Raw genomic sequence first — 17,901 nt, 5'->3', positions numbered from 1 at the left:
AAGTCTTATACCTTATTACTTTTTACTGGGCAATAATTACAATAACTCACACTTTGAACAGATACTTTTTTATGTTAATTCCCAAAACTGTATTTATTGTTATGACATTGTTATAATAACATTTCTTATGTGTTGTAGCTTGAAGCCCTGTGCAGAGAAGCAGATCCACAAACCTTCAAAAAAGTTAAAGTCATCAACTTATCGTAGGTTTTCCATTGAATTTTAATGATGACATTATTTAAATAACTCTTTTTAATCAAGTACAAGCTGTTTTCTTTTGGTAATATCTTTTTATTTTTCTACTGCAGACCAGGAAGTGTTGTTGCAGAGAGCCAGGCAGAGTACATTTATCCAAACAATGAAACACAAATCCAGTTTGTGAACACTAAGCTTGATGGGGTGTTGACTGATATCTTGAATAATACAAGTAACCTCAAGAAGATTTCTCAGGCCTTTAATAATTCAACCGTGCTGTTAAATGGACTCACCTTCCAGAAACCTGAGATTAAAGGTAAATGTCAGCTCTACCATGTGGATTTGACTTGTTACTGTTTTGGACAGTCTATGTTTCTTTATTCAATATATGTATGTCAACGTATCTATATTTGTATTGTGGTACTTGTGCAAAGTAATAAATATGAATGTGTTTCTTTATTTTTTCTATCAACTAGATATCCAAGAACTTGCACCTTTTATAAATTGCTCTCAGTTCGCTAATTACACAGCTGAAATAATTAATGGTCAATGGCAGTGTGCTGGACCCTGCAAAACAAACCCTGATTACTGTCATCAACATGGAGAATGTCAAAACAACATCGAGAAAGGGCCAACCTGTCTGTAAGCGAACACATTTGTTTTTAGTTTATTTGCAAGGAGCTTAAATTTATCTTATGATTTTGCTAGTCATGGTAATTTAACTAACTTTCTTCTTGTGGTCCTTCAATCCAGGTGCTTCAACTCAAGCCGCGGGCAGTTTTTTGGCACACGATGTGAATTCTTCCGTCCTGCTCCAAGCACAACTCAGGTCCCATTGACTAGCCAGGAAATATCTACAAAAATTACATCCTCAGCAACAACGCAACAACCTACATCTCCTACTACGATGAATACCACAACAAAAACTGAATTTCCTTCCTCAGCCTCAACGCTCACCACAAATGGCAACACAGAAACTACCAAAAGTAAACATTCCACAACAACAATCAATTCCACCACAAAAACAGAGGTCACATCAAATACACCACCCACATTGCCTACAAACACTACTCACTCCACTCAGACATCAACTAAACACGAAACTGAAACAACAACGACAACAACCAGCAAAACTCATCTCTCAATGACTAGCCAGGAAACATCTACAACAATGAGGTCCTCGTCGACAACGCAACAACCTACATTTCCTACGACAATAAAACCCACAAACACTGAATTACCTTCCTCAGCCTCAACTCTCGCCACAAACGGCAACACAGAGACTACCAGAACTAAACATTCCACAACAACAATCAATCCCACCACAAAAACAGAGGTCTCATCAAGTGCACCACCCACATTGCCTACAAATACTACTCACTCCACTCAGACATCAACTAAACACGAAACTGAAACAACACCGGCAACAACCAGCACAACTCATCTCTCAATGACTAGCCAGGAAACATCTACGACAATGATGTCCTCATCGACAACGCAACAACCTACATCTCCTACGACAATAAAACCCACATCAAGTACTGAATTACCTTCCTCAGCCTCAACTCTCACCACAAATGGCAACACAGAGACTACCAGAAGTAAACATTCCACAACAACAATCAATCCCACCAAAAAAACAGAGGTCTCATCAAGTGCACCACCCACATTGCCTACAAATATTTCTCACTCCACTCAGACATCAACTAAACACGAAACTGAAACAACACCGGCAACAACCAGCACAACTCATCTCTCCATGACTAGCCAGGAAACATCTACGACAATGATGTCCTCATCGACAACGCAACAACCTACATCTCCTACGACAATAAACCCCACAAGTACTGAATTACCTTCCTCAGCCTCAACTCTCACCACAAACGGCAACACAGAGACTACCAGAACTAAACATTCCACAACAACAATCAATCCCACCACAATAACAGAGGTCTCATCAAGTGCACCACCCACATTGCCTACAAATACTACTCACTCCACTCAGACATCAACTAAACACAAAACTGAAACAACACCGGCAACAACCAGCACAACTCATCTCTCAACGACTAGCCAGGAAACATCTACGACAATGATGTCCTCATCGACAACGCAACAACCTACATCTCCTACGACAGTAAAACCCACATCAAGTACTGAATTACCTTCCTCAGCCTCAACTCTCACCACAAATGGCAACACAGAGACTACCAGAACTAAACATTCCACAACAACAATCAATCCCACCACAGAAACAGAGGTTTCATCAAGTGCACCACCCACATTGCCTACAAATACTACTCACTCCACTCAGACACCAACTAAACACGAAACTGAAACAACACCAGCAACAACCAGCACAACTCATCTCTCAATGACTAGCCAGGAAACATCTACGACAATGATGTCCTCATCGACAACGCAACAACCTACATCTCCTACGACAGTAAAACCCACATCAAGTACTGAATTACCTTCCTCAGCCTCAACTCTCACCACAAATGGCAACACAGAGACTACCAGAAGTAAACATTCCACAACAACAATCAATCCCACCACAAAAACAGAGGTCACATCAAATGCACCACCCACATTGCCTACAAATACTACTCACTCCACTCAGACATCAACTAAACATGAAACTGAAACAACACCGGCAACAACCAGCACAACTCATCTCTCAATGACTAGCCAGGAAACATCTACGACAATGATGTCCTCATCGACAACGCAACAACCTACATCACCTACGACAATAAAACCCACATCAAGTACTGAATTACCTTCCTCAGCCTCAACTCTCACCACAAATGGCAACACAGAGACTACCAGAACTAAACATTCCACAACAACAATCAATCCCACCACAATAACAGAGGTCTCATCAAGTGCACCACCCACATTGCCTACAAATACTACTCACTCCACTCAGACATCAACTAAATACGAAACTGAAACAACACCGGCAACAACCAGCACAACTCATCTCTCAATGACTAGCCAGGAAACATCTACGACAATGATGTCCTCATCGACAACGCAACAACCTACATCTCCTACGACAATAAAACCCACATCAAGTACTGAATTACCTTCCTCAGCCTCAACTCTCACCACAAATGGCAACACAGAGACTACCAGAACTAAACATTCCACAACAACAATCAATCCAACCACAATAACAGAGGTCTCATCAAGTGCACCACCCACATTGCCTACAAATACTACTCAATCCACTCAGACACCAACTAAACACGAAACTGAAACAACACCGGCAACAACCAGCACAACTCATCTCTCAATGACTAGCCAGGAAACATCTACGACAATGATGTCCTCATCGACAACGCAACAACCTACATCTCCTACGACAATAAAACCCACAACTAATGAATTAGCTTCCGCACCCTCAACTCTCACCACAAACGGCAACACAAAGACTACCAGAACTAAACATTCCACAACAACAATTACTCCCACCACAAAAATAGAGGTCACATCAAGTGCACCACCCACATTGCCTACAAATACTACTCACTCCACTCAGACATCAACTAAACACGAAACTGAAACAACACCGGCAACAACCAGCACAACTCATCTCTCAATGACTAGCCAGGAAACATCTACGACAATGATGTCCTCATCGACAACGCAACAACCTACATCTCCGACGACAATAAAACCCACAAGTACTGAATTACCTTCCGCAGCCTCACCTCTCACCACAAACGGCAACACAGAGACTACCAGAACTAAACATTCCACAACAACAATCAATGCCACCACAAAAACAGAGGTCTCATCAAGTGCACCACCCACATTGCCTACAAATACTACTCACTCCACTCAGACATCAACTAAACACGAAACTGAAACAACACCGGCAACAACCAGCACAACTCATCTCTCAATGACTAGCCAGGAAACATCTACGACAATGATGTCCTCATCGACAACGCAACAACCTACATCTCCTACGACAATAAAACCCACAACTAATGAATTAGCTTCCGCAGCCTCAACTCTCACCACAAACGGCAACACAGAGACTACCAGAACCAAACATTCCACAACAACAATCAATCCCACCACAAAAATAGAGGTCACATCAAGTGCACCACCCACATTGCCTACAAATACTACTCACTCCACTCAGACATCAACTAAACACGAAACTGAAACAACACCGGCAACAACCAGCACAACTCATCTCTCAATAACTAGCCAGGAAACATCTACGACAATGATGTCCTCATCGACAACGCAACAACCTACATCTCCGACGACAATAAAACCCACAAGTACTGAATTACCTTCCGCAGCCTCACCTCTCACCACAAACGGCAACACAGAGACTACCAGAACTAAACATTCCACAACAACAATCAATGCCACCACAAAAACAGAGGTCTCATCAAGTGCACCACCCACATTGCCTACAAATACTACTCACTCCACTCAGACATCAACTAAACATGAAACTGAAACAACACCGGCAACAACCAGCACAACTCATCTCTCAATGACTAGCCAGGAAACATCTACGACAATGATGTCCTCATTGACAACGCAACAACCTACATCTCCGACGACAATAAAACCCACATCAAGTACTGAATTACCTTCCTCAGCCTCAACTCTCACCACAAATGGCAACACAGAGACTACCAGAACTAAACATTCCACAACAACAATCAATCCCACCACAAAAACAGAAGTCTCATCAAGTGCACCACCCACATTGCCTACAAATACTACTCACTCCACTCAGACATCAACTAAACACGAAACTGAAACAACACCGGCAACAACCAACACAACTCATCTCTCAATGACTAGCCAGGAAACATCTACGACAATGATGTCCTCATCGACAACGCAACAACCTACATCTCCTACGACAGTAAAACCCACATCAAGTACTGAATTACCTTCCTCAGTCTCAACTCTCACCACAAATGGCAATACAGAGACTACCAGAACTAAACATTCCACAACAACAATCAATCCCACCACAGAAACAGAGGTTTCATCAAGTGCACCACCCACACTGCCTACAAATACTACTCACTCCACTCAGACACCAACTAAACACGAAACTGAAACAACACCGGCAACAACCAGCACAACTCATCTCTCAATGACTAGCCAGGAAACATCTACGACAATGATGTCCTCATTGACAACGCAACAACCTACATCTCCTACGACAATAAAACCCACATCAAGTACTGAATTACCTTCCTCAGCCTCAACTCTCACCACAAATGGCAACACAGAGACTACCAGAAGTAAACATTCCACAACAACAATCAATCCCACCACAAAAACAGAGGTCTCATCAAGTGCACCACCCACACTGCCTACAAATAGTGCTCACTCCACTCAGACATCAACTAAACACGAAACTGAAACAACACCGGCAACAACCAGCACAACTCATCTCTCAATGACTAGCCAGGAAACATCTACGACAATGATGTCCTCATCGACAACGCAACAACCTACATCTCCTACGACAGTAAAACCCACATTAAGTACTGAATTACCGTCCTCAGCCTCAACTCTCACTACAAATGGCAACACAGAGACTACCAGAACTAAACATTCCACAACAACAATCAATCCCACCACAATAACAGAGGTCTCATCAAGTGCACCACCCACATTGCCTACAAATACTACTCACTCCACTCAGACATCAACTAAACACGAAACTGAAACAACACCGGCAACAACCAGCACAACTCATCTCTCAATGACTAGCCAGGAAACATCTACAACAATGATGTCCTCATCGACAACGCAACAACCTACATCTTCTACGACAATAAAACCCACATCAAGTACTGAATTACCTTCCTCAGCCTCAACTCTCACCACAAATGGCAACACAGAGACTACCAGAACTAAACATTCCACAACAACAATCAATCCCACCACAGTAACAGAGGTCTCATCAAGTGCACCACCCACATTGCCTACAAATACTACTCACTCCACTCAGACACCAACTAAACACGGAACTGAAACAACACCGGCAACAACCAGCACAACTCATCTCTCAATGACTAGCCAGGAAACATCTACGACAATGATGTCCTCATCGACAACGCAACAACCTACATCTCCTACGACAATAAAACCCACATCAAGTACTGAATTACCTTCCTCAGCCTCAACTCTCACCACAAATGGCAACACAGAGACTACCAGAACTAAACATTCCACAACAACAATCAATCCCACCACAATAACACAGGTCTCATCAAGTGCACCACCCACATTGCCTACAAATACTACTCACTCCACTCAGACACCAACTAAACACGAAACTGAAACAACACCGGCAACAACCAGCACAACTCATCTCTCAATGACTAGCCAGGAAACATCTACGACAATGATGTCCTCATCGACAACGCAACAACCTACATCTCCTACGACAAAAAAAACCACATCAAGTACTGAATTACCTTCCTCAGCCTCAACGCTCACCACAAATGGCAACACAGAGACTACCAGAACTAAACATTCCACAACAACAATCAATCCCACCACAGAAACAGAGGTTTCATCAAGTGCACCACCCACATTGCCTACAAATATTACTCACTCGACTCAGACATCAACTAAACACGAAACTGAAACAACACCGGCAACAACCAGCACAACTCATCTCTCAATGACTAGCCAGGAAACATCTATGACAATGATGTCCTCATCGACAACGCAACAACCTACATCTCCGACGACAATAAAACCCAAAAGTACTGAATTACCTTCCACAGCCTCAACTCTCACCACAAATGGCAACACAGAGACTACCAGAAGTAAACATTCCAGAACAACAATCAATCCCACCACAAAAACAGAGGTTTCATCAAGTGCACCACCCACATCGCCTCCAAATACTGCTCACTCCACTCAGACATCAACTAAACACGAAAATGAAACAACACCGGCAACAACCAGCACAAATCATCTCTCCATGACTAGCCAGGAAACATCTACGACAATGATGTCCTCATCGACAACGCAACAACCTACATCTCCTACGACAATAAAACCCACAAGTACTGAATTACCTTCCTCAGCCTCAACTCTCACCACAAACGGCAACACAATGACTACCAGAACTAAACATTCCACAACAACAATCAATCCCACCACAATAACAGAGGTCTCATCAAGTGCACCACCCACATTGCCTACAAATACTACTCACTCCACTCAGACACCAACTAAACACGAAACTGAAACAACACCGGCAACAACCAGCACAACTCATCTCTCAATGACTAGCCAGGAAACATCTACGACAATGATGTCCTCATCGACAACGCAACAACCTACATCTCCTACGACAAAAAAAACCACATCAAGTACTGAATTACCTTCCTCAGCCTCAACTGTCACCACAAATGCCAACACAGAGACTACCAGAACTAAACATTCCACAACAACAATCAATCCCACCACAAAAACAGAGGTCTCATCAAGTGCACCACCCACACTGCCTACAAATACCACTCACTCCACTCAGACATCAACTAAACACGAAACTGAAACAACACCAGCAACAACCAGCACAATTCATCTCTCAATGACTAGCCAGGAAACATCTACGACAATGATGTCCTCATCGACAACGCAACAACCTACATCTCCTACGACAATAAACCCCACAAGTACTGAATTACCTTCCTCAGCCTCAACGCTCACCACAAATGGCAACACAGAGACTACCAGAACTAAACATTCCACAACAACAATCAATCCCACCACAGAAACAGAGGTTTCATCAAGTGCACCACCCACATTGCCTACAAATATTACTCACTCCACTCAGACATCAACTAAACACGAAACTGAAACAACACCGGCAACAACCAGCACAACTCATCTCTCAATGACTAGCCAGGAAACATCTATGACAATGATGTCCTCATCGACAACGCAACAACCTACATCTCCGACGACAATAAAACCCACAAGTACTGAATTACCTTCCGCAGCCTCAACTCTCACCACAAATGGCAACACAGAGACTACCAGAAGTAAACATTCCACAACAACAATCAATCCCACCACAAAAACAGAGGTCTCATCAAGTGCACCACCCACACTGCCTACAAATAGTGCTCACTCCACTCAGACATCAACTAAACACGAAACTGAAACAACACCGGCAACAACCAGCACAACTCATCTCTCAATGACTAGCCAGGAAACATCTACGACAATGATGTCCTCATCGACAACGCAACAACCTACATCTCCTACGACAGTAAAACCCACATTAAGTACTGAATTACCGTCCTCAGCCTCAACTCTCACTACAAATGGCAACACAGAGACTACCAGAACTAAACATTCCACAACAACAATCAATCCCACCACAATAACAGAGGTCTCATCAAGTGCACCACCCACATTGCCTACAAATACTACTCACTCCACTCAGACATCAACTAAACACGAAACTGAAACAACACCGGCAACAACCAGCACAACTCATCTCTCAATGACTAGCCAGGAAACATCTACGACAATGATGTCCTCATCGACAACGCAACAACCTACATCTCCTTCGACAGTAAAACCCACATCAAGTACTGAATTACCTTCCTCAGCCTCAACTCTCACCACAAATGGCAACACAGAGACTACCAGAAGTAAACATTCCACAACAACAATCAATCCCACCACAAAAACAGAGGTCACATCAAATGCACCACCCACATTGCCTACAAATACTACTCACTCCACTCTGACATCAACTAAACACGAAACTGAAACAACACCGGCAACAACCAACACAACTCATCTCTCAATGACTAGCCAGGAAACATCTACGACAATGGTGTCCTCATCGGCAACGCAACAACCTACATCTCCTACGACAATAAAACCCACATCAAGTACTGAATTACCTTCCTCAACCTCAACTCTCACCACAAATGGCAACACAGAGACTACCAGAACTAAACATTCCACAACAACAATCAATCCCACCACAAAAACAGAGGTCACATCAAATGCACCACCCACATTGCCTACAAATACTACTCACTCCACTCAGACATCAACTAAACATGAAACTGAAACAACACCGGCAACAACCAGCACAACTCATCTCTCAATGACTAGCCAGGAAACATCTACGACAATGATGTCCTCATCGACAACGCAACAACCTACATCTCCTACGACAGTAAAACCCACATCAAGTACTGAATTACCTTCCTCAGCCTCAACTCTCACTACAAATGGCAACACAGAGACTACCAGAACTAAACATTCCACAACAACAATCAATCCCACCACAGAAACAGAGGTTTCATCAAGTGCACCACCCACACCGCCTCCAAATACTGCTCACTCCACTCAGACATCAACTAAACACGAAACTGAAACAACACCGACAACAACCAGCACAACTCATCTCTCCATGACTAGCCAGGAAACATCTACGACAATGATGTCCTCATCGACAACGCAACAACCTACATCTCCCACGACAATAAAACCCACAAGTACTGAATTACCTTCCTCAGCCTCAACTCTCACCACAAATGGCAACACAAAGACTACCAGAACTAAACATTCCACAACAACAATCAATCCCACCACAATAACAGAGGTCTCATCAAGTGCACCACCCACATTGCCTACAAATACTACTCACTCCACTCAGACATCAACTAAACACAAAACTGAAACAACACCGGCAACAACCAGCACAACTCATCTCTCAATGATTAGCCAGGAAACATCTACGACAATGATGTCCTCATCGACAACGCAACAACCTACATCTCCTACGACAGTAAAACCCACATCAAGTACTGAATTACCTTCCTCAGCCTCAACTCTCGCCACAAACGGCGACACAGAGACTACCAGAACTAAACATTCCACAACAACAATCAATCCCACCACAATAACAGAGGTCTCATCAAGTGCACCACCCACATTGCCTACAAATACTACTCACTCCACTCAGACATCAACTAAACACGAAACTGAAACAACACCGGCAACAACCAGCAAAACTCATCTCTCAATGACTAGCCAGGAAACATCTACAACAATGATGTCCTCATCGACAACGCAACAACCTACATCTCCTACGACAATAAACCCCACAAGTACTGAATTACCTTCCTCAGCCTCAACTCTCACCACAAATGGCAACACAGAGACTACCAGAACTAAACATTCCACAACAACAATCAATCCCACCACAATAACAGACGTCTCATCAAGTGCACCACCCACATTGCCTACAAATACTACTCACTCCACTCAGACATCAACTAAACACGAAACTGAAACAACACCGGCAACAACCAGCACAACTCATCTCTCAATGACTAGCCAGGAAACATCTACGACAATGATGTCCTCATCGACAACGCAACAACCTACATCTCCTACGACAATAAAACCCACATCAAGTACTGAATTACCTTCCTCAGCCTCAACTCTCACCACAAATGGCAACACAGAGACTACCAGAACTAAACATTCCACAACAACAATCAATCCAACCACAATAACAGAGGTCTCATCAAGTGCACCACCCACATTGCCTACAAATACTACTCACTCCACTCAGACACCAACTAAACACGAAACTGAAACAACACCGGCAACAACCAGCACAACTCATCTCTCAATGACTAGCCAGGAAACATCTACGAAAATGATGTCCTCATCGACAACGCAACAACCTACATCTCCTTCGACAGTAAAACCCACATCAAGTACTGAATTACCTTCCTCAGCCTCAACTCTCACCACAAATGGCAACACAGAGACTACCAGAAGTAAACATTCCACAACAACAATCAATCCCACCACAAAAACAGAGGTCACATCAAATGCACCACCCACATTGCCTACAAATACTACTCACTCCACTCTGACATCAACTAAACACGAAACTGAAACAACACCGGCAACAACCAACACAACTCATCTCTCAATGACTAGCCAGGAAACATCTACGACAATGGTGTCCTCATCGGCAACGCAACAACCTACATCTCCTACGACAATAAAACCCACATCAAGTACTGAATTACCTTCCTCAACCTCAACTCTCACCACAAATGGCAACACAGAGACTACCAGAACTAAACATTCCACAACAACAATCAATCCCACCACAAAAACAGAGGTCACATCAAATGCACCACCCACATTGCCTACAAATACTACTCACTCCACTCAGACATCAACTAAACATGAAACTGAAACAACACCGGCAACAACCAGCACAACTCATCTCTCAATGACTAGCCAGGAAACATCTACGACAATGATGTCCTCATCGACAACGCAACAACCTACATCTCCTACGACAGTAAAACCCACATCAAGTACTGAATTACCTTCCTCAGCCTCAACTCTCACTACAAATGGCAACACAGAGACTACCAGAACTAAACATTCCACAACAACAATCAATCCCACCACAGAAACAGAGGTTTCATCAAGTGCACCACCCACACCGCCTCCAAATACTGCTCACTCCACTCAGACATCAACTAAACACGAAACTGAAACAACACCGACAACAACCAGCACAACTCATCTCTCCATGACTAGCCAGGAAACATCTACGACAATGATGTCCTCATCGACAACGCAACAACCTACATCTCCCACGACAATAAAACCCACAAGTACTGAATTACCTTCCTCAGCCTCAACTCTCACCACAAATGGCAACACAAAGACTACCAGAACTAAACATTCCACAACAACAATCAATCCCACCACAATAACAGAGGTCTCATCAAGTGCACCACCCACATTGCCTACAAATACTACTCACTCCACTCAGACATCAACTAAACACAAAACTGAAACAACACCGGCAACAACCAGCACAACTCATCTCTCAATGATTAGCCAGGAAACATCTACGACAATGATGTCCTCATCGACAACGCAACAACCTACATCTCCTACGACAGTAAAACCCACATCAAGTACTGAATTACCTTCCTCAGCCTCAACTCTCGCCACAAACGGCGACACAGAGACTACCAGAACTAAACATTCCACAACAACAATCAATCCCACCACAATAACAGAGGTCTCATCAAGTGCACCACCCACATTGCCTACAAATACTACTCACTCCACTCAGACATCAACTAAACACGAAACTGAAACAACACCGGCAACAACCAGCACAACTCATCTCTCAATGACTAGCCAGGAAACATCTACAACAATGATGTCCTCATCGACAACGCAACAACCTACATCTCCTACGACAATAAACCCCACAAGTACTGAATTACCTTCCTCAGCCTCAACTCTCACCACAAATGGCAACACAGAGACTACCAGAACTAAACATTCCACAACAACAATCAATCCCACCACAATAACAGACGTCTCATCAAGTGCACCACCCACATTGCCTACAAATACTACTCACTCCACTCAGACATCAACTAAACACGAAACTGAAACAACACCGGCAACAACCAGCACAACTCATCTCTCAATGACTAGCCAGGAAACATCTACGACAATGATGTCCTCATCGACAACGCAACAACCTACATCTCCTACGACAATAAAACCCACATCAAGTACTGAATTACCTTCCTCAGCCTCAACTCTCACCACAAATGGCAACACAGAGACTACCAGAACTAAACATTCCACAACAACAATCAATCCAACCACAATAACAGAGGTCTCATCAAGTGCACCACCCACATTGCCTACAAATACTACTCACTCCACTCAGACACCAACTAAACACGAAACTGAAACAACACCGGCAACAACCAGCACAACTCATCTCTCAATGACTAGCCAGGAAACATCTACGAAAATGATGTCCTCATCGACAACGCAACAACCTACATCTCCTACGACAATAAAACCCACAACTAATGAATTAGCTTCCGCAGCCTCAACTCTCACCACAAATGGCAACACAGAGACTACCAGAACTAAACATTCCACAACAACAATCAATCCCACCACAAAAATAGAGGTCACATCAAGTGCACCACCCACATTGCCTACAAATACTACTCACTCCACTCAGACATCAACTAAACACGAAACTGAAACAACACCGGCAACAACCAGCACAACTCATCTCTCAATGACTAGCCAGGAAACATCTACGACAATGATGTCCTCATCGACAACGCAACAACCTACATCTCCGACGACAATAAAACCCACAAGTACTGAATTACCTTCCGCAGCCTCACCTCTCACCACAAACGGCAACACAAAGACTACCAGAACTAAACATTCCACAACAACAATCAATGCCACCACAAAAACAGAGGTCTCATCAAGTGCACCACCCACATTGCCTACAAATACTACTCACTCCACTCAGACATCAACTAAACACGAAACTGAAACAACACCGGCAACAACCAGCACAACTCATCTCTCAATGACTAGCCAGGAAACATCTACGACAATGATGTCCTCATCGACAACGCAACAACCTACATCTCCTACGACAAAAAAAACCACATCAAGTACTGAATTACCTTCCTCAGCCTCAACTGTCACCACAAATGGCAACACAGAGACTACCAGAACTAAACATTCCACAACAACAATCAATCCCACCACAAAAACAGAGGTCTCATCAAGTGCACCACCCACATTGCCTACAAATACTACTCACTCCACTCAGACATCAACTAAACATGAAACTGAAACAACACCGGCAACAACCAGCACAACTCATCTCTCAATGACTAGCCAGGAAACATCTACGACAATGATGTCCTCATCGACAACGCAACAACCTACATCTCCTACGACAAAAAAAACCACATCAAGTACTGAATTACCTTCCTCAGCCTCAACTGTCACCACAAATGGCAACACAGAGACTACCAGAACTAAACATTCCACAACAACAATCAATCCCACCACAAAAACAGAGGTCTCATCAAGTGCACCACCCACATTGCCTACAAATACTACTCACTCCACTCAGACATCAACTAAACATGAAACTGAAACAACACCGGCAACAACCAGCACAACTCATCTCTCAATGACTAGCCAGGAAACATCTACGACAATGATGTCCTCATCGACAACGCAACAACCTACATCTCCTACGACAGTAAAACCCACATCAAGTACTGAATTACCTTCCTCAGTCTCAACTCTCGCCACAAATGGCAACACAGAGACTACCAGAACTAAACATTCCACAACAACAATCAATCCCACCACAGAAACAGAGGTTTCATCAAGTGCACCACCCACATTGCCTACAAATACTACTCACTCCACTCAGACACCAACTAAACACGAAACTGAAACAACACCGGCAACAACCAGCACAACTCATCTCTCAATGACTAGCCAGGAAACATCTACGACAATGATGTCCTCATCGACAACGCAACAACCTACATCTCCTACGACAATAAACCCCACAAGTACTGAACTACCTTCCTCAGCCTCAACTCTCGCCACAAACGGCAACACAGAGACTACCAGAAGTAAACATTCCACAACAACAATCAATCCCACCACAGAAACAGAGGTTTCATCAAGTGCACCACCCACATTGCCTACAAATATTACTCACTCGACTCAGACATCAACTAAACACGAAACTGAAACAACACCGGCAACAACCAGCACAACTCATCTCTCAATGACTAGCCAGGAAACATCTACGACAATGATGTCCTCATCGACAATGCAACAACCTACATCTCCGACGACAATAAAACCCACAAGTACTGAATTACCTTCCGCAGCCTCAACTCTCACCACAAATGGCAACACAGAGACTACCAGAAGTAAACATTCCACAACAACAATCAATCCCACCACAAAAACAGAGGTCACATCAAATGCACCACCCACATTGCCTACAAATACTACTCACTCCACTCAGACATCAACTAAACATGAAACTGAAACAACACCGGCAACAACCAGCACAACTCATCTCTCAATGACTAGCCAGGAAACATCTACGACAATGATGTCCTCATCGACAACGCAACAACCTACATCTCCTACGACAATAAAACCCACATCAAGTACTGAATTACCTTCCTCAGCCTCAACTCTCACCACAAATGGCAACACAGAGACTACCAGAACTAAACATTCCACAACAACAATCAATCCAACCACAATAACAGAGGTCTCATCAAGTGCACCACCCACATTGCCTACAAATACTACTCACTCCACTCTGACATCAACTAAACACGAAACTGAAACAACACCGGCAACAACCAGCACAACTCATCTCTCAATGACTAGCCAGGAAACATCTACAACAATGATGTCCTCATCGACAACGCAACAACCTACATCTCCTACGACAATAAACCCCACAAGTACTGAATTACCTTCCTCAGCCTCAACTCTCACCACAAATGGCAACACAGAGACTACCAGAACTAAACATTCCACAACAACAATCAATCCCACCACAATAACAGAGGTCTCATCAAGTGCACCACCCACATTGCCTACAAATACTACTCACTCCACTCAGACATCAACTAAACACGAAACTGAAACAACACCAGCAACAACCAGCACAACTCATCTCTCAATGACTAGCCAGGAAACATCTACGACAATGATGTCCTCATCGACAACGCAACAACCTACATCTCCTACGACAGTAAAACCCACACCAAGTACTGAATTACCTTCCTCAGTCTCAACTCTCGCCACAAATGGCAACACAGAGACTACCAGAACTAAACATTCCACAACAACAATCAATCCCACCACAGAAACAGAGGTTTCATCAAGTGCACCACCCACATTGCCTACAAATACTGCTCACTCCACTCAGACATCAACTAAACACGAAACTGAAACAACACCAGCAACAACCAGCACAACTCATCTCTCAATGACTAGCCAGGAAACATCTACGACAATGATGTCCTCATCGACAACGCAACAACCTACATCTCCTACGACAATAAAACCCACATCAAGTACTGAATTACCTTCCTCAGCCTCAACTCTCACCACAAATGGCAACACAGAGACTACCAGAACTAAACATTCCACAACAACAATCAATCCCACCACAATAACAGAGGTCTCATCAAGTGCACCACCCACATTGCCTACAAATACTACTCACTCCACTCAGACATCAACTAAACACGAAACTGAAACAACACCAGCAACAACCAGCACAACTCATCTCTCAATGACTAGCCAGGAAACATCTACGACAATGATGTCCTCATCGACAACGCAACAACCTACATCTCCTACGACAGTAAAACCCACATCAAGTACTGAATTACCTTCCTCAGTCTCAACTCTCGCCACAAATGGCAACACAGAGACTACCAGAACTAAACATTCCACAACAACAATCAATCCAACCACAATAACAGAGGTCTCATCAAGTGCACCACCCACATTGCCTACAAATACTACTCACTCCACTCTGACATCAACTAAACACGAAACTGAAACAACACCGGCAACAACCAGCACAACTCATCTCTCAATGACTAGCCAGGAAACATCTACAACAATGATGTCCTCATCGACAACGCAACAACCTACATCTCCTACGACAGTAAAACCCACAAGTACTGAATTACCTTCCTCAGCCTCAACTCTCACCACAAATGGCAACACAGAGACTACCAGAACTAAACATTCCACAACAACAATCAATCCCACCACAATAACAGAGGTCTCATCAAGTGCACCACCCACATTGCCTACAAATACTACTCACTCCACTCAGACATCAACTAAACACGAAACTGAAACAACACCAGCAACAACCAGCACAACTCATCTCTCAATGACTAGCCAGGAAACATCTACGACAATGATGTCCTCATCGACAACGCAACAACCTACATCTCCTACGACAGTAAAACCCACATCAAGTACTGAATTACCTTCCTCAGTCTCAACTCTCGCCACAAATGGCAACACAGAGACTACCAGAAGTAAACATTCCACAACAACAATCAATCCAACCACAATAACAGAGGTCTCATCAAGTGCACCACCCACATTGCCTACAAATACTACTCACTCCACTCTGACATCAACTAAACACGAAACTGAAACAACACCGGCAACAACCAGCACAACTCATCTCTCAATGACTAGCCAGGAAACATCTACAACAATGATGTCCTCATCGACAACGCAACAACCTACATCTCCTACGACAATAAACCCCACAAGTACTGAATTACCTTCCTCAGCCTCAACTCTCACCACAAATGGCAACACAGAGACTACCAGAACTAAACATTCCACAACAACAATCAATCCCACCACAATAACAGAGGTCTCATCAAGTGCACCACCCACATTGCCTACAAATACTACTCACTCCACTCTGACATCAACTAAACACGAAACTGAAACAACACCGGCAACAACCAGCACAACTCATCTCTCAATGACTAGCCAGGAAACATCTACAACAATGATGTCCTCATCGACAACGCAACAACCTACATCTCCTACGACAATAAACCCCACAAGTACTGAATTACCTTCCTCAGCCTCAACTCTCACCACAAATGGCAACACAGAGACTACCAGAACTAAACATTCCACAACAACAATCAATCCCACCACAATAACAGAGGTCTCATCAAGTGCACCACCCACATTGCCTACAAATACTACTCACTCCACTCAGAC

General features: G+C 43.6%; 1 protein-coding gene across 1 annotated transcript in view; it reads left to right on the top strand.

The window, feature by feature from the left end:
* The window catches only part of LOC117250658 (uncharacterized), a 49,667-nt gene that overhangs the window by 26,999 nt on the left and 4,767 nt on the right, over positions 1-17,901 (top strand). The window contains exons 4-14 of the mRNA XM_078166097.1: positions 139-203; positions 309-511; positions 672-837; positions 949-1,024; positions 2,201-2,332; positions 3,206-3,382; positions 4,970-5,101; positions 9,967-10,046; positions 10,276-10,352; positions 10,632-10,703; positions 13,371-13,537. Of these exons, the coding sequence (XP_078022223.1) occupies positions 139-203; positions 309-511; positions 672-837; positions 949-1,024; positions 2,201-2,332; positions 3,206-3,382; positions 4,970-5,101; positions 9,967-10,046; positions 10,276-10,352; positions 10,632-10,703; positions 13,371-13,537 (1,347 nt within the window). The remainder of the gene's footprint in view (positions 1-138; positions 204-308; positions 512-671; positions 838-948; positions 1,025-2,200; positions 2,333-3,205; positions 3,383-4,969; positions 5,102-9,966; positions 10,047-10,275; positions 10,353-10,631; positions 10,704-13,370; positions 13,538-17,901) is intronic.

Source organism: Epinephelus lanceolatus, chromosome 1 (assembly GCF_041903045.1).
Source record: "Epinephelus lanceolatus isolate andai-2023 chromosome 1, ASM4190304v1, whole genome shotgun sequence".
Lineage (NCBI taxonomy): Eukaryota > Metazoa > Chordata > Actinopteri > Perciformes > Serranidae > Epinephelus > Epinephelus lanceolatus.
The sequence above is the reverse complement of the archived record's forward strand: the minus strand, read 5'-3'. Positions and strand labels throughout refer to the sequence as shown.